The 27,103-nt window shown below is 52.3% G+C and overlaps 1 protein-coding gene across 2 annotated transcripts; it reads right to left on the minus strand.

Moving 5' to 3' along the window:
* On the minus strand, window positions 1-22,882 carry RNASET2 (ribonuclease T2). 2 transcript variants are annotated; one of them, XM_082668550.1, is made up of 11 exons: window positions 22,744-22,882; window positions 22,414-22,581; window positions 19,417-19,477; window positions 16,144-16,199; window positions 14,787-14,844; window positions 11,321-11,394; window positions 7,112-7,225; window positions 3,459-3,501; window positions 1,999-2,070; window positions 958-1,161; window positions 1-673 (listed from the first exon to the last, which is right to left on the minus strand). In XM_082668550.1, the coding sequence occupies exons 2-10, from the start codon at window positions 22,488-22,490 to the stop codon at window positions 970-972; spliced, it is 747 nt and encodes a 248-aa protein (XP_082524676.1). In that variant the 5' UTR covers window positions 22,491-22,581; window positions 22,744-22,882; the 3' UTR covers window positions 1-673; window positions 958-969. The 2 variants fall into 2 exon arrangements, with proteins under 2 accessions (XP_082524676.1, XP_082524675.1); XM_082668549.1 differs by having other exon boundaries at window positions 1-1,161.
* Between the last annotated feature and the right edge of the window lie 4,221 nt (window positions 22,883-27,103).

Raw genomic sequence — 27,103 nt, forward strand, 5'->3', positions numbered from 1 at the left:
TTTTAATAAAGCACAGAAAGTCCACTTCACAGACCACTTTAGGTATCCTCACTTTACAGGTGAAATGCCATTCAGCAGGTAAGGACCATGCATGCAGCAGCCCACCTGAGCCTGGAACTCGCATCATCTCCGAGACAAGCCCTGTCACCGGCATCACTACCCAAGGATGCAGCCCGCCCCTGGGGCCACGTCAGCCCCAGCGCTCTAAGGCTTGATGCTGCCTTCCGACAGAAGGAAAGGAAAGCAGATACAGACTGACCTACAGCATTTCTGGTCTGCAGGGAGGAGTACCCACTGACTGGGGGTGCTGGCTGGCACTCGGTCATGCACCCAGATTTCCTCTGGCGAGAAGAGAGAAGCCTGCAGCACCCCGCCTCCCCACCCCGCCCCCCCCACAGAGCATCTCACCCTCAGAGGACACGCCCATGCCCACCCATGCCAGGTCACCGAGGGGGACGCTGGTGGGTGACCGCGGAACAGGAGCCGGCAGCCCTGAGGTCGGAAGTGGAGACGCCCTCCTGTGCATCCCCTGCGAGGCGGCCCGGGCTCCTGCTCGAGGGATGGTCCCAACGGCCCCCGAGGAGTATTCAGAGCGAGAAGGCAGCTCACTGAGAGGGACACAGGAGAGAGTTCTCCTGAATCGGTACCATCTGCCCGGATTTGTCTTCCAAGGCTGTCACAGAGATTGATAAAGGAGAGAAAAAGAAAACCATAAGCTTTACTGCAGTCACAAAGCAGCCAAGAGGCGGGGAACTTTCCTCCCTTTCAACGTACCCAAAGTTCACCCCATCTTTACATGTACCATGAAAATCAACTCCTAGACACGGAGTGCAAAGCAAAACAAACAGAACAGGCTTAGGTAAAGAGGTTGTAAACAGGAGGTTTCACTTCGGAGTTGCTTTTTAAAAAGCAGTGGTTTGTCAATTCCTCTTGCTTTTCAAAATAAAGACTATTTACAAAATGTGGGCATCAGTGATTGGTCTTGTTGAGTGCGGGGTAAAAGAGGACGCCGTCCTTGCAGATCTCCAGCCCCAGGCTCGCCGCCGGCCTCGCTTCCGGCCCTCGGGGCGCCGGCTCCCCGGGTTCCATGCAGTTTTGCAGCTGCAGGTCCTTGGAGAAGCACACTTCAATCTGCGCAAGGAGCTGCACCTCCTCGTCGCCCTGCAATGAGGAACAAAAGACGTCTTAGAATTCAGGTTGGATCATCATGACGGTTCTATGATCAGCGAGTTTTAGAACTTGAAGAAAAACAAAAGCGGTGGCTCTGGACCCAGGATCCATGTTCCAGGAGCAGGCCTAGCTCCAGCAGTGAGGTGGGGCTGGGGCCCAAGGCAGCACCTGGGGTCACCATCCAGCCACTCCCCTGCGCCAGGCTGGCGGCGTGAGGGAAGGGACCCCACTTTCATCTTAGAAATTTACACATCAGTAATGGTGCGTGCAGACACAGCCAGACGCACCGCATCTGCATCACTGTCCCAGGAGAAGACACAGCTTTTTGTTGATAAGTAGGTAAATAGCACCCTATCGCTAAATGAATTTAAGACTTTATCAGCTGACAAAAGAAAGTACAATCCATCTATGAGTTGGACAGGTAACTACAACTGAAACGTCTAAGACTAACAATGCGAACGCTGAGAAATGTTTACCTGCAAAATATACCCACGCTGCCTCGCCCCTACTGCACCACCCCTCCAGGACGGGAGCCTTGTTAGGGGGAAGCTGCCAGGAAACGAGCCCCATCCTAGCACGGTGTCAAAAGACAGTTTATTATTTCAAAGTGCGCACGCGCACACACACACACACACACACACACACGCGCGCGCGCGTGCGCCCATGCACGCGCACACACACACACGCACACACAGCACAGGCCCGTTTGCACACCCACACATACACCACTCTGTCCTGGGAACTTCACGGTGAGGACAAAGCTCTCAGAAGAACTGAACTGTCTTCTTGATGGGAACAGAAAGGATGACAGAACAGCACACGTCTGACCTGTCTTGGAAGACACTGGACTTTGGGCACGACTCCATACACACTGACAAGGGCATCTTTAATATCTGAAATCTGAAATTAGATAAAGTGCATTAGAAATGAAACTTCAACAGAGAAAATGAACAGTGCCGTTTTACTCAGAACGAGTGACACTGGTTTCTACTCTCACGAACGCAAACAACCGACAACAGCGTCATCCCCCTGAGCTCCCCTGGCTCACAGATAGAACTGGAAGATGCTGGTGAATGAACTGCCCCACCCCCCCATCCCCGAAGGAGACGAGGCTGCCCCCCTGGGCTCCCCGCTCCAGACCGGAATCCACACAAGCCGCTCTACAAGGGTCTCCGTTCTCCTTGCTGTCCTGATCCAGGGCCTAGAGGCCGCGTGCTTTTAAAAGCACAAACTCTCCTGCTAGGAGATCAGAGGTCAGGACCCTGCCTGTGCCGTGCATCACGCTACTTCAGACACCAAACCTCATGTCTCCAGTACAGAGGAGCTCAGAAAACATGTGCTGTCACTGTTGCTTTTGCTAGAATCGAAATCAGTTCTCTGAATGTCAAGTTCTGAGCAAGGATGTAAAAAATTCCCTTTATGTACTTAAACGGGAGTCCAGATGAAACCAAGGGGCCGGCAAGCACACGGCCTCACGGCCTCCTGGCAGGATGGATAAAGGGCAGCTGACACTCCTGAAGGGCACTGTTCCCTCTGGTCCCTACTCTCCAGGGAGGGACGAAAACAGCAGATACAAAGAGCAAGACTCAAGTGCAGACTTAGCTCCACCGACTGTCACGAGACCAGAACGATGGTTCAGCATCCAGCCATGGCACCGAACTCAGAATTGCGAAAATCAGTGACTTTCAGGCTTTTATATATCTTGTATCGGGCTTTTTTATAGCCACAGCTTCAGGCTTTTTTATATCTGCAAAGGGCCACAGAGCAGAGGCTTTACGCCTGTGGTCTGGCGGCCACCGATGCCAGGGGTGGCCCGGCTGAGCACAAACACAGCTGTGCTCACAGAGCGTCACCCTGGGTGGAAACAATGACCTTCTGTAGAGGCCACCAGCCAACAGGCTCTGCCATGCTTAAACTTCTAGTTTTCTCACGCAACAAAGCATAGTTACATCATAAAAACAAATTTTCACTTTCTTCCTCAAACTATTATAAAACGGTGGTTTCCAACTACATATTCTACCTGCGTCTTCAGAACCCGGAACACACTTCTCACCATGAAATCATCAATCTGCTTCAAAATCATGTTTAAGTAGCCTTTAGTTTACACTCAAAACACAGAGGAAAACAAGATTTAAATAAAACCTATTTAGAAACATAATAGGTCAGAGGGTCTGGTTTGGGTCGCTTTAAAACCTGAGTGCAGCTCACAGGCTGATGGGACACTTGAACGTGGCCAGGTGTCCCCAGTTAGCGGATACACATTTGATTAAGCTGAAAGCAAGACTTACCTGGTAGTAAGTAGACGGTGTTATCCCCAATTTTTGGAGCGTGCTAAAATTTAAAGTAAAAAAAAAAAAATAACTATAATGAAGGTCCATTTTCCTTTCTTGTTCTTACCATATTTCACAGTAAAAATGAAGACACTTAAAGGAAAGTGTGTACTTTCTATTACCTGGGGCAACAAATCTGTTGACAAGGGCAGCACATAAATGGTGCTCAGGCCACCTGGACCTCCCCTTACCCTGGGCAGACGCGTGTCTGATCTGGGCCCCCCTTCCAGCACCGGAACCTCTCGGCAGTGGTCCGGATGGCTGCGACCAACTGGAGCTGCTATCACATAACCACGCATGTGCCACGCCTGTCCTAAACGATACGTAGCAATTGATTTGGGATTCTAGCCTTATCCTAACAACCTTGCATTTGGTCAGATCTTTAAAATAGGTTCAATCCCCCCTACAGCCTGGAATCACTTCCTAAAGCACGTGGTTTTAACCAGCTCTAATGAATGCTAATCATAGTATGATATGGTTAACTTACTAAATGATAAGAGTACGGTGTAAAAATATTCTCAGGTTAAGTAATTCCAAAAATGCTCTGTATCCCCCATCACGGCTCTGGATCATCCCACCTGTGACCACGTGGAGAAGATGCAGGGACCCCAGGCACTGACATCGTCAGACAGGGGTCTGCCTGAGGGAAACAGGACTCCAGCCGGGCCCTGCCTCCGTCAGTCATGGTTTCTGGCAAAAGCATTAACGAGACAGTTTCTCTAGAGACTGCACATCGGTGACCTATGGATTTTTGCTGTGTGGTCCTAGAACAAGCGGGAAGAGGTCCTTGAAGACACACACCCACTGCCCGTCCTTGTGCTGTCACTGTAGGATAAATGCCAGATTTCAAACACTTTATGCTCCCCAAATGCAAAACTTCTCAATGATTTTTAAGTATTTATTACCAGTTGCAGTGATATTTGGGATATATTGGGTTAAACGAAATACACTATAAAACCAATGTTTCTTTTTGCTCTTTTTAATCGGGCTACTAGAAAATTTAAAACCACGTATGTGGCTTGAGTTCTATTTCTTTGGGGTAACACTGCTCTAGAACCCTCCTGGGTTAAGACATCCAGGAAATACGGCAAAGAGAGAGAGAAATACTGGGGGAAACCTGGCATCTAGACCAGGATAGAGTACAATTTTTCCTACCGAGTTGATTAGTTTGGCGTTAATCCCCTGGTCCATATCTGTGGGTAATCTGAGAGCTTCGGTTCAAGATATTTCACATTTTTCCAGGTTTGCTACCTCTATATTATAAATTGAATTTAAAACTGCTACTTTATGATAATGTGACAGGCTTACGTTTGAGAAAAATACAATCTGTAGTAATGGTTTATAATTAGAGAAAAATAGAAGGGATGTTTAAGTTTTGACTCAATTTTAATTTTATGAGTACTAAGAGTTTAGGTTTTCCTTGGACGAACTGGGAAAGAATAGGATTTCTCTGTGGTTGTTCTATATAGTTTTTTTTTTTTTTTTTTTTGTGGAACGCAGGCCTCCCACTGTTGTGGCCTCTCCCGCTGCGGAGCACAGGCTCCGGACGCGCAGGCTCAGCGGCCATGGCTCACGGGCCCAGCCGCTCCGCGGCACGTGGGACCTTCCCAGACCGGGGCACGAACCCGTGTTCCCTGCATCGGCAGGCGGACTCTCAACAACTGCGCCACCAGGGAAGCCCTCTACATAGTTTTTAACAGACATTGTATTCCCAGGAGTGCCTTTCCGTGGGCCCCTGTGAACACACTCCAGTGATTCCAGAATTCAGCAGCTTTGCACCCGTGTGTATAAAGGTAAAGCCACCGGCATTCAAAAAGCGTTAAGCAGGAGGTCCTTAATAAATAGCTGCTGGATGAAGGGACGAATTATTCAGATATTTGACTTTAAAACTGTCAGCATGTCGGTTTATTCCCCTTTTCCTGTTTGATTCAATAAAACCTGGGCTGCAAAAAGGAATGAAACTAGGTCATTTGCAGAGACATGGATGGACCTAGAGAGTGTCATACAGAGTGAAGTCAGTCAGAAAGAGAAAAACAAATGTCGTGTAATAACGCATATATATGTGGAATCTAGAAAAATGGTACAGGTGATCTTAGCTGCAAAGCAGAAATAGAGACAGAGACGTAGAGAACAAATGTATGGACACCAAGGGGAAAGGGGTGGGGTGGGAGGAAGTGGGAGACTGGGATTGACACATATACACTACTGATACTCTGTATAAAACAGAAACTGATGGGAACACGCCGTATAGCACAGGGAACTCACCCGATGCACTGTGGTGACCTAAATGGGAGGGAAGTCCCAAAGGGAGGGGATACCTGCATGTGTAGGGCTGATTCATTTTGTTGTGCAGTGGGACTCACGCTGCTCATGAATTGGGACCGTGAGGTCCGTAGTGGGAAACAGAGGGCACCTTCCTTCCCTCATGGGCTGGTGGGTGGGAAGCACCCGTGGCTCTCGTGCGCTGGGCGCTGCCCGACACGCCCTGGGCTGCCTCTCCCCGGGACCTCTGCAGTGGGGAAATGTGTTCACAGGGCCTGCTCTTCTGCTTCCAGCACGAAGCCCCTGCAGGACACCCAGGACGTGTAAGAGGCTGCCATTTCCATCACATCCTTAGCGCGGGCACTCAGCCCTGCAGATCCAGAGCTGGAGGCGACCTCGGGCTCCACGGGCAGCCCCCAGCACCTCACAGCAGCGAGCAGACCCAAGGAGGGAGGAGCTACACGACTGCACGACTGGCCCCCATCAGGAGCCGGGGCGCTGAGCGCCTGACTTCGGGTGTGCCTTGTGGTTCCCCGTCTCCCCAAGGGCGCTCCCCTCCCGCCTCGGCCTGAGATCCTTCCCATCCAGATCCCAGCCGTCACTCCGCTCTGATCGCAGGGAGCGGGGCGGGGTGTGGGACGGGGACACGTCCCGTGGAGCCCCCAACGCTGGGACGTCGGGGCAGGTGCAAGGAACCGATGGGGGTGCCCTCGTCTCAAGGAGACGCAAAGGTTCTCCACAGGACTCGGGCACGCTCTGCCGGCCCAAGTGAGCTGTGTCACCTCCCCGCCACGGCTTTTACACTAGTTCCCCGTTTGTTCTGAGCACCGAGATGAAGGAGAGGAAGAAACGCTGCCTATATGGCGGGCCGGCCTGCCCCAGCTCCCCGGGTCGAGCCTGGCTCTCAGCAGGGCCCTCGCTGGGTTTCCGAGTCCCCAGAGCTCACCCGGGGCCTGATCATCGCTAGGGGTTCAAGGACCTCACCCCGAACCCCCTCCTGCTTGTCGCGGGGCACCAGAGCAAAGACCTAAGGATTCCGGGCGTGCGGGTCTTGATAATGCAACACGCTTCTATCAGGATCCACAGCTAAGAGGCGTGCCCCCGTCGGTCTTGCCCGCCTCAGGTTCAAGTACGTCTGATGAGCCCCCAGAGGCTCTCAGGCTGCTCTGAGTGGTCGGGGCCCGCAGGCATCTGGAAAGGCTCAGGGGAGGAGTGGCTGTTTCTCAGGGACGACCCCACTGGACGCTTCCCCGGGTCCCCGGCAGCGGAGGCAGAGATGCTGCTCCGGGATTGGGGTGACTTGGGAGAGTGGGGCGAGGAAGGCGAGGCTACAGGACCAAGTCACCCACCTGTTCAGGGCAAGCTCCTTAGACAGATCCAGGCTTTTGCCGAAGTATTTCTTCTGGGAATTGAGGGCTTCCAGCTGGGCGGCACAGGTCCCGTGCTTCTCCCACTCATGCTTCCTGGAAGGATGTTTTTAAAAAAATCTCTGGTTAAAAAATAATGAAACTACCTCCCAGTAAACCGTCTGCACGGGCTCCTCGGGCAGGGCATTCCCGGGCAGGCACGCTGCTGCTTTCACAAAGCGGGAAGGGTAAAGTTCCTCACCTCAACACGGGCAGCTACTCAAAGCCCCCCACCCCCGCTCAGGACCGAGACCCCTGAACGCAGCACAAGCTCCACGAGCACTCATCACTGCTCTCCAGGCGTTCCTCTGCTCAGCTGCTCCAGTTCGCTTCGACAATTAACAACAAACCCAAGCTGAGAAAAAAGAGAACACCATGGTTCAGGCACCCACAGAATCACACGGCACTGGGCGTCCTCCCGGAAAGCCACGGCTTGCCAGCCAGGGGATTTCACAGGAGCGGCTAAACAGCCACTGGCACAGAAAAGGCAGGTTCACTGATCACCAGCACTGCCTGGGGCCAGTTCCGCCCTTGCTTACGGCGCAGACGTCCGTCTACACAGACACCTGTTCTGAAGCAACAGGCCTGCCCAGTGTCTGCAAACAAGCAGCTGCCTGTATTCAAGAAAAACACTGCTATTGATCGTAACTCCTCACATCTTATCAACGATTAAAGTGCTACAAAATGTCTTCCCAGTCTTCATTTGATTCTCACAACTCTGCAAAGTGAAAACATTATTGCTGGTTTAGAAACGGGGAAACCGAGGCTCAGAGGGGCTGGCTAGGAACCTGGCTTACCTGCCACCCGGCCAGGTAGCCCCTGACCTGCACCCGACCCCAGGCTCAGGGCCCTTCCCACTGCCTTGCGCTGCCATCCAATCAATTGCTGAACGTAATTTATACCCACTTTAGAATGATTGACAATTTGTCAGTTCAGATGTTAACCATGGTTAGCAGGGAAAAACAAAACGGCCATCAGCTTTATCAGTGATTAATTCATGAAGAGTTCACAAAAAAAGTTCATGCAAGCATTCAAAAGGCACCCACATGCAGTCTCCCAGAAATACAATGTAAATGTGCGCTAATTCTTTCATAACATCACCCAGAGTGCCAATTCTAAGTGCTGCAATGGCTGTAAGTTACAAGTCTCTCAGACCTAAGAAAGGCATGAGGAAAAATAAAAGTAGATAAGTAATTAACTTCCTTCATCTGGAATAGCTTCCAGGGTGATGTATTTGATCACTTTCTACATTCTATGAAGTAGAAAAAGGAGACTCTTTCCAGCTAACTGCACATGTAACTGAATTATGGGTGCCTCACTTTCTGTAGGACAGGGGCAGCAATTCTAGAACGCCCTGCAGGGGCTGTTGGACAAGTGAGGGGCTGAAGCCCACAGAGCACGTCACACACGCCCAAACATTCCTAGCCTTCAGTAACAGTCAAGATGTCCACTGCTGTTATTCTTGGAGCAAGTTGTTTTTAAATTTTATTTATTTATTTTTGGCTGCGTTGGGTCTTCACTGCTGTGCGCGGGCTTCTCATTGCAGTGGCTTCTCTTGCTGTGGAGCACGGGCTCTAGGCACACGGGCTTCAGTAGTTGTGGCTCACGGGCTCAGCAGTTGTGGCTCGTGGGCTCTAGAGCACAGGCTCAGTAGTTGTGGCACATGGGCTTAGTTGCTCCGCGGCATGTGGGATCTTCCCAGACCAGGGACAGAACGTGTGTCCCCTGCATTGGCAGACAGATTCTTAACCACTGCACCACCAGGGAAGTCCTTAGAGCAAGTTTTTTTAAATTAATTAATTTTAGTTTATTTATTTTTGGCTGTGTTGGGTCTTTGTTGCTGCGCGTGGGCTTTCTCTAGTTGTGGCGAGCGGGGGCTACTCTTTGCTGCGGTGCGCAGGCTTCTCACTGCGGTGGCTTCTCCTGTTGCAGAGCACGGGCTCTAGGCACACGGGCTTAGTAGTTGTGGCCCACAAGCTCAGTAGTTGTGGCTCGTGGGCTCTAGAGTGGAGGCTCAGTAGTTGTGGCTCATGGGCTTAGGTGCTCCACGGCATGTGGGATCTTCCCGCACCACGGCTCGAACCCGTGTCCCCTGCATTAGCAGGCAGATTCTTAACCACTGCGCCACCAGGGAAGTCTCCCTGGAGCAAGTTTAACTCAACAGACGTTAGAGATAAGAGGATGCTAAAGTCCTGATATTACTATCGTTCAAAACATCGAATCACACATCTTTTGGAATCGGACACTCTCCATTTAACACAAAATTGTCTGTCACCAATCAGACGCGACTATGGTGTGGCCCTCTCACCCCCAGCAGGCACTTGAGTGATGTCACGTCACCCTCCGCCACGGCCTGGCCTGGCCTGTCTCGGGGATGAGAGGCAACGATTCCTGCTGAGGCCCAGGGACACCATCCACAGTGAGGCTGCATCGCCAACCAGGAATGACCAAACTCTCGCTCTTTTTCTTACAAGAATCAAAAAACCAACAAAAATCCTCCTTTGCAGAGGGTCGCGCACATAGTATTTTTCAGGATGGCTGATAGTGTTAATAGATTTAATCTTAGGGAATTACCTTGAGCACCAAGAGATACCAAGACCCTCTCCTTCGCATATGAGTCTTAATTGAGATTGAAGAGAGACGTTTTCGGACGTGAGCCTGCCCCTTAAGGACAGGAGAGGCCGGGGTGCCTCCATGGACGCTTTATCACCTGCACACCAAGGCGACCTGGGCCACAGCTACCCAAGTGCAATAACCAGGGAGCCGGTAATGGCAGGGCCACGGGGGCCGAGTCCACATCCAAAGGCATAAATATTCACCCGAGTGCAATATTACCTTTTCCATTTAGAACAACAGTTTTTAAGTGTGTAATTTATCCTGAAAAGGTAAATCATTTTGCCTTTATTAGAACACAAAGTTGAATGTGTATTCTGCCCACACCATTGGATCAAATCTTGAAGGACTCAGCTCACGGGAGGCCATCTTTGTGTACGTTTAGTGATGGATTTTTAAGTCACTTGACAAAAATCTGATTGACTCTATCACGGAACATCCTAACAACTGGAAATATTCTCTTTTGCTCACTTAGTCACCAAAGACTCTGCTCTGAAGTATACTGTGAAGTGCTATCTGAAATTTTTTCTATTGTTTTTCACATTCAACTCATCAAGGCCATAATCTACTTTGAAACCGCTTTCTAGAACACAGGCCGCACAGAGCCAGCAATGGAGACCTGGACCACTCGTCTCCCGAACTTTCAGGGGGGCTTCTCTCTTCCCGTGCAGGGGGCACGGCAGCCTCCAGACCCAGACCCGCGCGTCCTAAAACACCTCTCCCTGCCACGCACCCTCGAGTGAACTCAAACCGAACACCAGTGAACCAGGGGGCCAGAGGTCACTGTCACTCCATTTTGTTTCAAAACGCTTTTCTCCAAATTTAACTCTTCCTGAAGCGTCTACACAAAAATATTTCAAAGTTAAATTAATCACTTGGGACAAAATCTGACTCGTTGTCACGTGAATTATAAATTGCCGCCCTGCAGTGAGGGAGAAAATGAAGAATTATCTTGCTTAACGCAATGTAAATACAACTTTATCCTCTCCAAAAGCAACCATTTAAAAAGGTCTGTTGAATTAAACAGAGCACGTTTCTCCTCGGCTCAGCTCCCACTGAACTGAGGACACTGGGACGCACAGGGCTCAGCCTCCGCGAAGACCTCACCTTCTCTCTGCCCTGAGTCACAAGAGAGAGGTCATTGTCTTGTGAGGACGTCTTCTTCTTTCTCATCAATTTCAGGACAACAGCACCATTGCTCTGAGGAACACTCTCTCCTGTCTGATTTGGAGCGATGGCATCTTAGATACGCAAGTATTTGGCTTAATTAAGCCTCAGTGGAGGAAGTTTTTAAAACGAAGTCATGAACGATCTAACAGATTAAAAAGCAAGTTTACAAAGTAAATTCTACCTGCCCTCATTTTTGTATCCGTTGAAGACCAGCTCCACAAATGGCACAGCAGATGCAAGGCCACTCCCGCTTCTGAGCCTTGGGAGACAGGTTCTACGTTACCTGTGCTCCCGTAGTTGCATCCGGAACAGCCCCGAAGCTCTCACCAGTGCCTCAGGCTCGTGACGGCCCCCAGAACTCAGACTCACCACAAATGGAGGCTGCGGTTAGGAGACGAATGCAGCAGATCGGGCCAGTACATCCTCATGTCTGACAAGAGGTCCTGTGCAGAGTGACAGCAATGAGAATAAATCGAGGTAGGACCTAACAACTCAAAACCTAGAAGGCAAACCTGAGAAGCTAATACATAAACAGAACTGAGCTCTGCGGATTAATAACAGGTGAGTCCAGTGATTCTGGGCTTATTTGGCATGAAGTGTTTCTTAAGACACATCTAAACGTGAAATCTGGGTAAGCATGAAAGTGTATTTGAAAATACAAGCTCTGACAGGTGAATGGATAAACAAATTGTGTCCATCCAGATAATGGAATATTATTCAGCACTAAAAAAATTAGCTATCAAGCCATGAAAACACATGGAGGAACCTTAGTACGTATCACTGAGGTAGAGAAGCCAACCTGAAAAGGCTACCTGCCGTATGATTCCAACTACATGTCGTTCTAGAAAAGGCAAAACAATGGCGACAGTGAAAGTCAGGGGTTGCCAGGGGTTGAGGCTGGGGAGGGATGAACAGGCTGAGCACAGGGGATTTTTAGGGCAGTGAAACTACTGTGTGTGATATCATAATGGTGGATACATGTCATTACACATTTGTCCAAACCCATAAAAACCACACAACACGAAGAGCGAACCTAACATAAACTATAAACTTTAGTCGGTAATAAAGTATTAACACTGGCTCATCACTTGTAACACGTGTACCTCACTAACGCAGACGTTTGGACTGGGGAACGCTGTACAGGGTAGGGGCATGAGGGGAAGTGTATGGGAACTCTGTCCTGTCCACTTAAATTTTCCGTTTTAGGTTTCTAAAACTGCTCTAAAAAAATAGTGTCTACTAATGAAATCGAACACAAAATACAAGTTCTCGCTCTCCCTAGAGAAGAGCTTGTCTGGGCTGGGCAGTCTTAGCCATACACTGGTCAGTCACCCTAAACTGAACAGCGTTCAAGTTCACTTTCCAATTCCCACACACCCACAAGGCCAGAAAAGGTTCCATTAAAAAAAGGTGTGTAACCAGGCCCAGGATGACCTCACCTTCTCAGTCCTGCCACCACTCCCGCCATGGTGGGTCCTTCCCATCAACCCAGCAGCTATGAACCGATTTCACACACTGCCCCCGACCCCGCACGGCCGGACATCTCCCCGGATGCTGCCCTCCCCGACTGTCTCCATTCCCACCTACCCTCCGCCTGCCCCCATAGCCCTCGGGGGAGCAGGGCGACGATATAATTTATTGCCCAAACTAGGCTGCTTTTGTTTGGGACAGATGCTAGATTGGACGCTCTGCTACAAAGCAAGTAAAGCGGCACTGTTCTGAACGAAGGGCTGCTGCCCGTCACCTCCTGGCCTGGGCCCGCAAGCCCTCCATCCAAAGGGCCCCCCGCCTTCCCTTCAGGAACCCTGGCTACACTCCTTCGCGAAGCTCCCCTCTGGCTGCTTCTCTGCGTGGCCCTCGTCCCTCCTGCTCTAAACGCCGGGGCTACTGGAGGCTGGTCCCTGCCAGCTCCACACTACCCCATCCGCACTCACGCGTACGCCTTACTGACTGCGCTGATGCAGAAGTTCATCTCCAGCTCAGACCTCTCTCCTGACACACTGACCCTACCTGGATGCTTCCAGGGCACTTCAAACTCAGTGTGTCCACAGCTGACCCTCGATCCCATGCGCCAAGGCGCGGTCCCCTGGGCCGGGGAAGGAGGCTGACACCCCCCTAGTTAGACAAGCCCCCACCCGGAGTCGGTTCTGCCTGTGCTTCCTCCCCCTCCATCCCCACAGCCTCCGTCTATTCCAGGCTCCTGGCCTCTGGCAGGGACCCTGCAGAGCCTCCTCACTTAACAGGCAGGCAGCCGGGGCAACCACAGAAAAGCCACACTGGCTTCCTTCACTCTCCAGCTTGAATGCTTCCAACGACCTCCCTCTGGGTCTTCAGGCAGACAAACGACCCTTAACCAGTACACAGGCTCTGTAGGACCTGGCCCTCAACACTGCCCCGGCCCACGGCTCACCCCCCAGCCACACTGGCTTCCCCCCAGTTTCTCAAAAGCTCCGTCCTACCCCGGGGCCTTTGCACATGCTCCTGCCCCAGCCTTCCTCTCCCATCTCCTGGTTAAGTCGGATTCCAGCCCTCTATCACCTCCTCAGGGGAGCCTGGCCCAGGTCCACCGTCTTAAGCTCTAAGTGCTCTCCCCCCAGGCACTCCGCTTGTCACTCTGTGATGTGTGTGCTGGCTCCCGGCTGCAGGCAAGGTGGCCAGAAACCTCGTCCTGCTCTGCTCCCCGTGTCCCCAGCCCCTGGCCCGGTGCCCGATACACTGCAGGCACGCAGAACATTGTTACGAGTAAATTAACCTGGATGCCGCTGCAGGATCACAAGACTCTAACCAGGAACATTAGCGGGAGTCGAAGTCAGTCCGGGAAGAGAAAAGTATGTCTGAGGAAAGAGACCTCACCAGGCTTTGGGGCTCCGGCCTCTCAGGCCTCCAGGCTCACAGCACTGAAGGTCCTCATGAGAAGGAAAGAGGAGGAAACAATTCCATTTGGACTAGAACCTGTGATGGGTTTGGAACTCATTACCTTGTCCTCCTGGGGGCCACACAGTCCTGGAAAGGGTCCGTAATTCTACCCCATGTTTTCAGGGAGGCCTCAGTAGCCGCACAGGCCCTGCCCTGTGAATCCAGGTATAGTTACCTCGACAGCTGACTAGTCACACGAGGGGCTGTCAGCACCCTGTGCAGAGGCGAACACACGCGTGTGCACGTGTGCGCGTGTGGGTGTGTGCGCACGTGCGGAAGGAGCGTCTGCTACCAACTCTCCCAGTGCCAGGAGTCCCTCTGTACCACGAGCCTTTGTCCTAGAAAGGCCCACCGCTCCCTCGCTGCTCACGGGGCCCACTGAGAAACCCATCCTGCCCGCAGCCAGCAAGGACAGCCTGGGGGCCACGGTGCCTCTGCAAGCCAGGGCCGCGCACACACGCCTGAGCACAAGCCGAGCGGCCGGGAGGCCCGGAGCAGGGATGACGGGCCGCGGGCTGGGGCCAGGGTCACCTCACACAGTCACTGCGGCGCTTCGGGCCCAGGGCAGAGGAGGATTTAACTAAATGCAAATCGTATTTAACTTGTGGGACTATTTCAGATATCAGTAAATGCTGGTGAATACATCTTAAAGCATGACTTCGAGGGCACACTTAGAGGAGGAATGGATCTATTGGGAGATTGGGATTGACACGTACATGCTGCTCTATTTAAAACAGGTAACCGTAGCACACGGAACTCTGCTCAGTATTACATAACAACCTAAATGTGAAAAGAATCTGAAGAAGAGTAGACCCATGTGTATGTGTAACTGAATCCCTTGCTGCACACCTGAAACTAGCACAACATTGTAAATCAACTATACTCCAATATAAAATAGAAAGTAAAAAAAAGTTAATACCTTGATCTCTTCTGGATTAAAATGCCAGGATCGGTTACATCCTTCACTTTTATCAGGCCTTGAAATTACAATTGAACAAATAAAGAGAAATTAGTCTTGGTTGGGCTGGTTCCAAACGGCATGAGAAAACACCTGCGTTAAGGTCTGTAGAGAACGAAAGGGAGGTGACTTCTAACTGGGAATTCCTTCTGCCGCGTGAGTCATGCTCGGGCACAAGCAGTCACTATTGGCGTTTCTTTCAAAGTGGAAAGTCGCTCAAAACACCCAGGCACAATGCGAACCGGCCGACTTCCCAGCAGAGGAAGCACAGCAAACAAGCCGGTAGGGGGCGCCCCGGAGCCGGCCCGGCGGGGATTTCTGGCCGGGCTCTGAGTCTGCAAATGTCCCCTCATCAGCCACAGTGTGAGAAGAGCATGAGTTCCCGTCTCCTTAAAGGCGACGAGGATTAACGGGACAACACATGTATCGTGCTCAGAAGTGCCTGGTATGTTTCTTTCAGCACCGAGCACGTGTACCCTCCCGACCTGCGCATGTGACGCTGTCCTCACGTGTCTAATTCTGGACGTGTCAACTCTCAGCCTCCACCTGCAGCTGACATCATGAGGGACCAAACCTGCTTTCTCCAGGGTCGGCAGGCCAGCCCAGCACCCGAGACCAGCCCAGCTCCCACAGCGCTGGGTGCCGTCCCCCAGCTCAAGGACAGCCGAGGACGTGAGCAAAATCCCAGAAACCCAAAGATGGGATGAGGCCAGGTCCTCAGGCCCCGGTTTAATTTGCTTCCTGCTGACCCCTGTCCCTGAGGGACGAGCAGCCCAGCACAAGCCAGGATGTCCCTCCTCTCGGGGAGAAGGGGGACCAGGCCAATCCCTCTGGGCAAATTAGCACACGTAGTTTAACGTCACAAGTATACGCACATCCAACAAAAAAATAAACTAAACAAAATGCAGGCAAAACCAGAAAAATAAATTTGGGTGTCTGTGAAGTACGTATACTATACATACACATCATATATATATATGTAATATACACACATTTATTTATTTATTTTTTGTTATGCATTTACTTACTGGCCCCAAAAGAAAATAAGAAAATTAAGATTCAGTGATCTAAAATGTACCGAGAATCCTCAAATGCATATTTAAACTAGACTGTTACTGTTCTATCAAAACAGAACTCAAGTACGACAGAAGTAGGGTTATGTTAGAAAGACTAGAGATGTTCTTCAATAAGGATCTGGTCTATTGAGTAAACTCCTAACAGAAATCACAAGTATACACATCAGGATCAGACTCAAGCTAGATCTCCAGGTCAGCCAGCTTCTGAGGCCGCTGAAGTTTTAAACGCATGAAGTACTTGCCATAATCCGTGGATGGTCCAGTAATCTGGGGGGTCTTTGCAGTGGTCCTTCACTTCCTATGGAGAAAAGACAGAGAAGACAACTGGTTTGTTGTTTGTTAAATACACTTAACAACCTTCCTTTCTTCTGACAAATATCACTGAGATCCAATACACGACTAACACGAAATAAGTTCCGTGGTAATTTGCCATAAGCAGTATTCACGAGAATACCACGGCGGGGGCGGGGGGCGGCTGGATATTTCATTGGAAATGAGTGAACCAACGATTTGGAAAACAGAATTTAACAGCTACTTTTGTTCTTTTTATGTGCTTGAAAATTAAGTCAATCTGATAGATACACTCATACTTACCCATGAATAATTTTCTTGTCATACAATCAAAAATGAGAACAAGAGGCTGACGGTATCCTGCTAAACTCAAGTTTGTTCAGGCACCAGGCCCAAATACAACAGTGGAACAATAAGTATTGAAAATTTGGAGCCAAGAAAAATGCCAAGGTGAGAATAGGAGCATATCCTTAACATTAAAGATAAACTCTAGAGATAAAAATCTCAGTGTAACACGTTTTAGGGACCTCCAAATTGTTTAGCTAAAATGGGGTTTTTCCAAAACAATAATCACCTCAGCTATCAGGCAGTGGGTCAGAAGCCAGGCCCAGTAGCCCCGCAGTGAATAAGCAAATGAATAGTGCATGCCGGGCCTGGTGAGTGCTGAGGCGTCCTGCCGATGCGCAAGGCCCTCCTGTTTGAATCACCTGCTGACGCGCAAGGCCCTCCTGTTTGAATCACCTTTTGATGTAGCGAGGCTGCTGCTTTTTACAGCTGGTCTGGAAATGAGGGCAGGCCTGGTTTAGGTGCCTGAAATGTCTGATGTGAGACTACAGAACAAGGGGGCAGAGGGCGGGAGGACAAAGTGTGAGATCAGAGCGAGAGGTCGTGGACTTCATCTCATCCCCAAGGAAACCACACGCAAAGCAGGCGGGCCCTCTCCCACAGTGCGAGGCTGGGGACGGGCAGACAGGCCCCAGCGGGGATCTTCCACCTCAGCTCTACACCCAGCGTCTCAGATGAGCCTCTACGGGGGGAACTGAGGTCAAGGTGCCGCTTCCTTTCCCGCGTCAGCAAGCATTCGTGAGGGGCCGTGCTGAGCACTGAGGACAGACCTGTCCCTGCACCTGTGACGCGTACATCGCTCACAGGGGCAGGAGCCCAGAGACGGCCCTGTCCCCAGGATGACACTTGACTGGGATAGCAGGACCCTTGTCATGGCCGCCCTGGATCGAAATGAATCCCCTAAGAATGATATTTTGCTAGTAACTGATTTTTTTCATCTCATTTCTGAAGCCTCAAGGCAGGAATGCACTTCCATGTATATTTAGTCAGCACACAGGAACACCCACAAGTTTCGTCCCAGGCCCTGAAGGCAAATCTCCCAGTGTTACCCAGGGTAGGAGCTCCACACACAGGTCCTTCCTGAAGGAACCCACGGCTCCCATGCGTCCTCACTACATAGGAGTGAGAGCCAGATTCCCAACAAAACTGAAAACAGCTTACAGGCAACTCCATTCTGCCCACCGCCAACTGTCCTCCCTACCCTGGAGCAAAGAACCAGCACCAGAGGGAGAAAGACACAGGAAGTTGTAAAGTTTGGGAAACTAAAACCAGAGCAGTCTAATACAGTAAGAGATCCCCTGTCAGAAATGAGTTTCCAGGGGCAGCGTGGTGGCTGCCAGGGGCGGGGCTGGGGAAACGGGGAGAGAAAACCTCCAGTTATAAGGTGAAAAAGCCTGGGGATCTAACGAACAGCATGGTGATCACAGCGAATAATGCTGTTTCACGCACTTGAATGCTACAAAGAGAGCAGACCTCAATGTTCTCACCACAAGAAAGATGTGGCGGCCGTGATGGGCGTGTGGTAGCTAATGCTATGGTGGTGAGGGCTTTGCCATTTACACGTCTCCGCCTCCCAGCACTTAAGAAAAGGCCTCAAAATTGAGAATTTTCAAGTCAAAATTTCAGAAACACTGTCAAAAAAATTAGGGCCAGCTGAGCAATATGATGAAACGACTTTAGAGTCGTGGCACCAAGACCAGGATCGGCGTGACAACTCTCCCCAAGATGGACGGGGGGGTGGACACGGCCCGCAGGCAGCAGGAGGGGCGCCAGCTGGCTGCTCTCGGGACAGAGCCTCTGCAACACGCTCTACAAGGACAAGGGCACCAGGCGAGGCAGGGCCAGACGGAGGCCACCCTGAAGGAGGGAAGGCTCCACCTGTGCCGAGCGGAGCAAAGGAGGCCGGCAAGGCTCCGGCGGAGACATTTTAACGAGACTTGCGATAGTGGACGGAGGGGACAGGTCAAGGCCTGTCCCGGAGGGCATGCTGAAGTCCTAACCCCAGGGCCTTCTGAAGGTGACTTTATCTGGAACAGGGTCTCTGCAGGTGTCATCAAGTTAAGAGGAGGTCAGACTGGATGAGGGTGGGCCCTCAGTGCAACCCCTGGGGTTCCTATAAGAAACAGACACGCGGGGGCTTCCCTGGTGGCGCAGTGGTTGAGAATCTGCCTGCCAATGCAGGGGACACAGGTTTGGGCCCTGGTCTGGGAAGATCCCACATGCCACGGAGCTACTAGGCCCGTGAGCCACAACTACTGAGCCTGTGCGTCTGGAGCCCGTGCTCCACAACAAGAGAGGCCGCGATAGTGAGAGGCCCGCGCACCGCGATGAAGAGTGGCCCCCGCTTGCCACAATTAGAGAAAGCCCTCGCACAGAAACGAGGAGCCAACACAGCCATAAATAAATTAATTAATTAATTAAAAAAAAAAGGCACGGAAAAATAAATAAAGAAACAGACATACGGATGGAGACCACGGTGTGGAGGCAGGGCAGAGGCTGTGCCTACAAGCCAAGGAGCGCCGGCACCGCCACAAGCCAGGCAGAGGCCTGGAGCACTTCTCCCTCGAAACTTCCAGAAGGGGCCTCTGCCGCACCTTGGTTTCAGACTTCTGACCCCCAGAACTGGGAGGATACATTCGTGATGCCTGAGCCAGCCCCCGCCGTCTGTGGGCCTGTGTCACCACCCCCAGAACCTCGTGCAAGGCCCTCCCCGAGGGATGGTCTCCGGCCGGGAAGGCGCCGCCTCGTGAGGCAGGACAGGCCGGGAGGTTCGGTCAGCAAGAGGCGCTCGGCGAGAAAACTTGCTGGGCAACCTCCTCTTCACCGGGGGCGGGGGCAGGGGGTCACTGGTCAGAGGGGCCGGTCGAGGCAGAACTCACCTTGCACACTGTCGCAGGCCAGTGGTGAACCATAATTAGTTTATGCCACTCATGGCTGTCACTGTTAAAAGACAAGGGACGTATTTTTCAGGAGCTTTTTAAAAAGTTACAGAAAGGTCAATTCATCCATCCATTCACTCCAGCGTTCATTCGGGGAACACGGGGCGCCCGCCACAGGCCCGGCACTGCAGCTGTGCACGCGGCCCTGACACGGCTGGCGGACCGGGTCCCTACCGTCCCGCAGCGCACCTGCCACCTGCCAGCGAGGGGGACGACGGCTGTGCCGACTGAGGACGCGCGGGACGCACGGCGCCAAGGGCCAAGGGCTGTGACTAAGGAGGACGGCAGGCCTGCCAGGTGGGGAGAGGGTGAAGATTCTGGATGAGGCAGCTGGGGGGGCCCCCGCTGAAGGGGAGCAGAGAGCGGCAGGGAGGGAATGAACCAGAAGGCGCCCTTCCCCTCAGGTGTTCACGCGGTGCACACACAGACCCCTTACCCCTCGGCAGCATTTGTGAGACCCAGAAGCCTGAAAACAGAATGGTTTTCGTAGCTCACGGCCACAGAACAGCACTAGGGTGGCACGCGAGGCTGCTGTCACCACCCCACCCGCCGGGAAGCTTTACTCGTTCTCTGCAGGATGGGTGACGTCTGATCCTAGGGGCTCCTTCCCACGTCCCCGTGAAACCCACCCGTCCCTCCCTGAGACTCCATGAGGGGTCGTGGAGTAGCATTCACACGGGGACCCTCCCTCCCACCAGGTGTGCAAGGCTTAGCACACACAGAGACAGAGGCAGAAAGGCCGGCTTGTGAAAAAACTCGCTGTACAGACGGAAAACAGCAGCAGCAACAGGGGATACAACTCGAGCAGACACGTAATTCAGGATTAATGCATTTTTAGAAGCAAAGACTCAACAGCAAAACAGTATTAAGTTGTTACACATTAGTTTTGTAAATAGTTGAGTACTGCTGAATAAGTAGAGAATTCACGATATTTCGAAACTTTTTTCAGTCTGAACTAATGAGCAAGTGCTCAGTACAAGAGAAAAGAGAACTGCAGCATGAGCATTAGAGCTGGGAGAAGCATTAGAAGAGGGTTTTTTTGTTTTTTTGTTTTTCTGGGTACGAAAACCTTATTTCACATAGGTGGAAACTGAGGCCGGAAGGTCAGGCAGAGGCCGGGAAAACTAGACCAGCAGGATGCAGTTTTCAATAAAACTACCAAGACTCACAACGTCTGTCACACAATAACCACCTACGACCCAGAGAGAAACATCCTCCCAAGGCAGCGGAGATGCTGACTGTGCTGTAAAGAGAAAGGCCCACTAAGCAGAGAAAGAGGACCTGGGAAAACACCCGCTGACCCGTGAGGCCCTCAGGGTCTGAATCACCCGCACGTTCTCGCCAATTGTATCTGTGGCATGAATCGCGAGAATCAGCTGGAGGTGACCACATACTACACGTACCACAGCCTAACGTCTTCGCTGACATGTACTGATTACTATCGGGCAGGCATGGTTCTAAGCACATTCTGTACTTTAACTGATGTCTCCTGGCACCAAGGCTAGGAGGCAGGTGCTGTTACTCTCTCGGCTTTAGGATGAACGACCTTGATGGAGAGCTCCAAGGTCCTACAGCTGGATATGAGCCAGCAGTTCATACTCAACCCGTGCACCGCACTACGTCTCCGATGATACACTCTTAACTTGACAGCAAAACTTGACAGCAACAATTAATTAATGGAGCTCTTTTTCAGAAAATACACTTCCTGGGAAAACTGAAATTTAATGGTACTTTTTAAAGTGATAAAACAGCAACGGCGGTTCACTAAAAAAGAAAAACAATGTACACTCCCACCAACAGTGCAAGAGGGTTCCCTTTTCTCCACACAGCCACTATGGAGAACAGTATGAACTGCCCTTAAAAAACTAAAAGTAGAACTACCATATGATCCAGCAATCCCACTACTGGGCATATACCCTGAGAAAACCATTAATTCAAAAAGACACACACACCCCGATGTTCACTGCAGCATTATTTACAATAGCCAGGACATGGAAGCAACCTAAATGTCCATCAACAAACAAATGGATAAAGAAGATGTGGTACATATATACAATGGAATATTACTCAGCCATAAAAAGGAACGCAGTTGGGTCATTTGTAGAGATGTGGATGGATCTAGAGACTCATACAGAGTGAAGTAAGTCAGAAAGAGAAAAACAAATACTGTATATTAATGCATATATGTGGAATCTAGAAAAATGGTACAGATGAAGCTATTTGCAAAGGAGAAATAGAGACACAGATGCAAAGAACAAACGTATGGACACCAAGGGGGGAAAGAAGAGGGTGGGATGAATTGGGGGACTGGCATTAACATATATACACTACTATGTATAAAACAGATAACTAATGAGAACCTGCTGTATAGCACAGGGAACTCTACTCAATGTTCTGCGCTGACCTAGATGGGTGGGATGGGGGGTGGGGTGGGAGGGAGGTCCAAGAGGGAGGGGATGTGTGTATACATACAGCTGATTCACTTCTTCGTCGTACAGCAGAAACCAACGCAACGTTGTAAAGCAGCTATACGCCAATTTTTTAAAAAAAGAAAACTGACCTTTTCCCAGGCCTGCGAAGTAAGTATGAAATCCTTCTGTTAACTGAAGCATTACCCAAATAAAACAGAAGAAAATTAAAATCTGGTTCTCAAATCTCGGTCTCCACTACATTAGTAAAATGAGACTCCTCTCCCAGACAGCCTGTTTACCCCTTACACTGTCAGCTGCAACAGAAAGGATGGAAAGAGGGAACGAGAGGGAGCGGAGGAAGGGCGAGAGAAAGAAACCTGGAAAGAGGAACCACGACCACCTCACCAGGATACCGGACCCTGGACGGAAAGCGTGCGCGCCAGGCCTCCGGGAGACGCTCGGTGGCTCCGGGCACCCGTGTCCCCCTGCAGGCCCTCCCGCCCCCCCGCGCCCCTCCGCAGCTCACCTCCTCCAGAGCCCGCGCGCGCCGCCCAGGCAGCACAGCGCCAGGCACAGGGCGCCCAGGTGGGCCGCGGGCTTCATCGGCCGAACCCGGCGGAGGACCCCGCAGGGGTACCAAGGCGCGGCCTTCCGAGGGCGCGAGGCCTTGTCCAGCGCCAGGCCCTGCGCTTCCCTAAAAAGGGGCAGATTTCCTTAAGCCGACCGTGCACCGGGCCGGCGGCCACCGAACAGCGCGGCCAACCCCAGCCCACGGCCGAGGACGCGGCGGGCCCCCGAGAGGCGCCGGAACCCCGCCCGCCGACCACCGGGAGCCCCAGGGGCCCCGCCACCTCACCGGGACCTCCAGGCGCACAGCAGTCCCAGCCCGCGCGCACCGCGACACTCGCCGAGACCCTCGCCCGGACCCCGCGGCCCAAGCCGAGCCCTGCTTGTTTCCGCCCCGGGCGCCTGACGTCACGCCCCCAGCCCGGGCCCAGCCCACAGCCTCGGACTCGCCCAGGGCGCCCCAACGCCACGCCCCTGTGCGACGGACGCGCGCCCGGCTGGCGAACACGCCACGTGAGGCCCCGACGCCACGCCCCATCTGGAGGACACGCCCCTTGTGGTGGACGCGCCCCTTGTGGAGGACGCGCCCCCATCGAGAGGACAAGCCCCCGGCCCAGGTCAGTCCTTCTGCCCCTTCGCCTCTTTGACGCGGCTTCCCCTTCGGTCTAGTTCCCGACCGCCTTTGGCCTGGACCCGTGAAGTCGACTTTAAAGCCACCTTCTCTGATGTCCTCGGTGCCGCGGCCCCTCCTCCCGGCGTTGAGCTGCCCGGGAGCCGGTGCGGTCAGGGCCAAGTGGCCAGCCCGTCAAGGAGTGGGACAGTGTGTGGAGACAGCGGCTTGGGGCCGCAGAAAAGTGCGGGGAGGAGGCTGCTCCCTTGGGGCCATGCTGTCTTCAAGGAGGTGCGACCCTCGGGACCCAGCAGGCAGAGAGGCGCGTGTGCCATGTCCTCCCCACCACAGGGGTGTTAGGGGCAGCCGTCGATCCCCGGGCAATCATGCCTGACCAGCTCCAAGACTGCAGAGGGCCCCCCTACCGTGACCCCACGCGATTCCCTTGGTCTCTGCTCCATTCACATGGGCCCCGCTGTGTGCAGCACTTCACAGACTTAGAGCTGCAGGACCGTCGGGGCTGAGCCTGCCCCCAGGAGCAACGGGCAACGGCAAATCAAGCCTGTGCCGGCTCCCTCCTCCAAACACACAGGGAATGTCCTGGGTCTAAGAGCCAGGGAAGTGCAGATCCATCAAAGCGATGCTCAGTTCCATGGGCGGGGTAGAGCAGGCGGTAGTGGACTCCACCCCACAAACGCTGGCCTTGTCATTCCTCAGCCACTGTCTCTGCTAAGATGCTCCCCTCACACCATCCCCATCCCCACATGCTACCCTAGTTAATGCCCATTCATATTTACCTTTTGAGTAAAATAAGCCTTCCTCAGGTTCCTCTGCCATCCAGGACTGTCCAAGCGCACGGGCAATGTGCCCTCTGCCTTGCTACTCACCCACATAGTACACACCACTGTTTGAAATGAAATATGTGTGTGATTATTCCATTCACTTCTGTCTTTCCCTGTAGACTGCAAGTCAACACTCATATCTAGTTTACTCACCACCGAGTCCCCACTGCCTGGCACGATGGATGGCAAGTAGTAGGTGCTCAGTAAGATAGCGCCTGTGGAAGGAATGCACGAGCTCCTCCGTGGTCTTATGCAGCGTTGTGCCTTTCTTGCCTTCCCCATTTCTCCAACTGCTTGCCTCTTTCAGGCTCCTTTAACCACTTCCTCTAAACAACCTAGGCACACCCCACAATTCTGTCCTCTTCCCTCTCTTTTCTTTCAGGCTAAAAATATCCATTTCTTAAAACAAAATCACCTCCCATAAACCTAGTTCTCCCTTGAACCATTGTCCATCTGTGTAAATCACTCCTCCATGGGGAGGGCTTTCCTAACCACAGCCAAATAAAAACAGAACCTGACTTAGAAAAGATTTTATTCTCGAGGATACTGCAGGGCGAGGGGACTCTAGCGACAGCAGAAAGCTCTGACTTGAAGGTCTGCGAGCTTCTCAAGGGTTAGGCGAAAAGGGCTTTCTTTACAGAGAGGGGTAAACACAGCTAGAAAGAACCGGGGGTGGGAGATGGGCTGGGAGGGTGGCTTCCTAGGAGAGGACGTCAGGAGGGGCTCCTGCTGGCCTGCGTGTGCTCAGGAGGGGCTCCTGCTGGCTCTGGGTGAGGCTGGGCCAAAGGTCTAGGCCTGGAGGAAGGAGAGAAGCTGAACGGAAGGTTGGTTACTGAGCGTCATGTTCCGAATGACCACTGGGGACTGAAGTGCGTTGAGGAATGGGAATTCGGAGGGTCCGTGTCTGGCCTTGTCCCAGGTAAACAGGGGCATCTTGCAGTCGTATCTGAGTCCTTGCAGTGAGCTGTTTTCTGGAACACAAAGGGCAGAGGGACTTTTTAACCTTCGCTGTGGTTCAGGATCACAGGCTCAAGTAACATTCAGCATCGTCACCACTGGCTACTTCCCACTGCATCACCTTGTTTATTTTCAGCAAGGCTCTCTTCATCGCCTTTGAGTTTCCTGTTATCTCTGTGTTCATCCTCTCCACCCCTTCCTCACCCCAACCCCTAGGGTGCATTGACAGTGAAGCTGATGAGGGTTCAGCTCAGGCCCCTCACTGGCATGGGCCTCCAAGGCCCTGTCCCTCATTTTCTGTTCATGGGTTTTTGTTCCGGTTCTCAGTGAGGGACCTCCAAATTGTACAAGTTTTCAACCCCCAAACCTGGATCTGGACCTGGGATGTCATCTTGTTCAATACTGTCCACCTAGCTAGATCCTAAACAGAGCAGGGGGAGAGTCCAATAAACGTACAAGAAAGAAGGTATAGCACAGGGAACTGTATTCAGTATCCTATGATAAAGCATAATGGGAAAGAATATAAAAAAAGAATGTATGTATATGTATGGCTGAGTCACTGCTGTACAGCAGAAATTGACGCAACCTTGTCAATCAACTAGACTTCAATACAAAAAAAATATTAAAAAAAAGGTGGGAGGGGCAGCTGGGGTCCAGGCCAAACTGGGGCTCTGGAAGCTGGCGAGTTGTCACAGGGCCATCATGCTGTTTAAGAGATAGAGTTAGCTTGTGAAGAAGCATGTCCACAGGAGGCAGGGGACGAGATGGCAACAGCCATTTCAATGACCAGATCGGCCTTAAACAAGTGCTGATGCCTCAGACTCTCAGGAACCTTTATTACACAACTTCTTATTGGTTTAACTCCCTTTGCTTTCCTGTTCCCAACTCAGGAAACTCTGCAGGTTATACTGCAACAGCAAACACCTCCCAAATCTCAGGGCTTCACTAACTACACCAACAAAGGTCAATCTTTGCCCATGTTCCATGCTGGTGGTGGGTCAGGTTCTTTTCACTCTGGGACCCAGGCTGAAGGAACAGCTGGAGCTGGTACCTGCCTTTCCAACGGCCCAGCGGTGGCAGAACCACACCCGGGCTCCGATCCCTCAGGATCTGACATCTGGTCTTCTATTCAAATTCTTTTGGCCAGAACACGTCACATGGCCAAGCCTGGTGACAACGAGGAAGGAAGTGTACACCTCCCACAGGGGAGGGCATTGTAGTCACAGAGCAAATGTTGAGAGTGTACGGGGAACGTCAGCCAATAGCTGGGAAGAGTAACATGGTCCACCGTCAATGAGGAGGCGGAAAGAAGGCCTTGGAAAGCCAAGTGGGCAAGCGGAGGGTGGGAGGTGGGCACAGGTTGCTCGTCTGTGCTGGCCGCGGGTGTGCCCCTGCTTCCCCCCGCTCCCGCCCCGCAAGAGATGCCCAGTGGGCGGAGTAACAGGAACCACGGAGCAGCACAGATTTGGCTGAAAAGCCCCGAGTGGGCGTGCAGCACCCGCTGGTGGGGGACTTGTCAGATGCGAACTGATAAACGCTGAGCGCTCAGCTGCAGAGCAGGCACCTGTGCTGAACGTCAGAGCAAAGTTTTCCAACAGTGCACTCCGCGCTGATGTCTGCATTGGCTCTCAGGGAACAGAGCCCGGCGCTGGGGGCCGCGTGACCCGCAGGAGCCATGGGAGGGGCTTGCCAGCTGGGGTCCCGCTCACCTTCATTGGCGTCATCCAGTCTTGCCGCCCCGTCCAGGCCAGGGGAGGCTCAGGTGAACGGGCGCTCTGGGTCAGGTGTCTCCAGCGGTTGGGGACGGGCCTGTCTGGGGGTGAGTTCAGACTCTCCACTTATGACCTGTGTGACCTTGGTAAGCTAACTGGCTTCAAGAAGCCTCGGCTTCCTCATTTGTAAAATAGGAAAGCAACGCGCTCTGAGGACCTGTCATGATGGTCAAAAAAGTGTCGTTAGCGGCTTAGTGCGAGCCCACTGCGCCTGGCACGTATTAGGAGCCCAGTGCTGCTTTGTTTCTTATGACAGAGCCTGTGGACCCTCACCTGGGAGGGAAGGACCTCAAGGGGCTCCTGGGGGTCTCGGCGATTCTGCCTTAGCCCTGAGTCTGGTGCCGGTGGGCGTTGGTTTTAGACCTTGTGTGTTAAAAGCCATAACAGGAGAGAATGTCTCCAGTCTCTGTGGCATCTTTTTAGGTTCTGAAGCTTTAAGTAGCTTTGTCACACTTTGGGGACTCTTTC

This window comes from Grampus griseus (assembly GCF_964374135.1).
Source record: "Grampus griseus genome assembly, chromosome: 13".
In the NCBI taxonomy this organism is placed as follows: domain Eukaryota; kingdom Metazoa; phylum Chordata; class Mammalia; order Artiodactyla; family Delphinidae; genus Grampus; species Grampus griseus.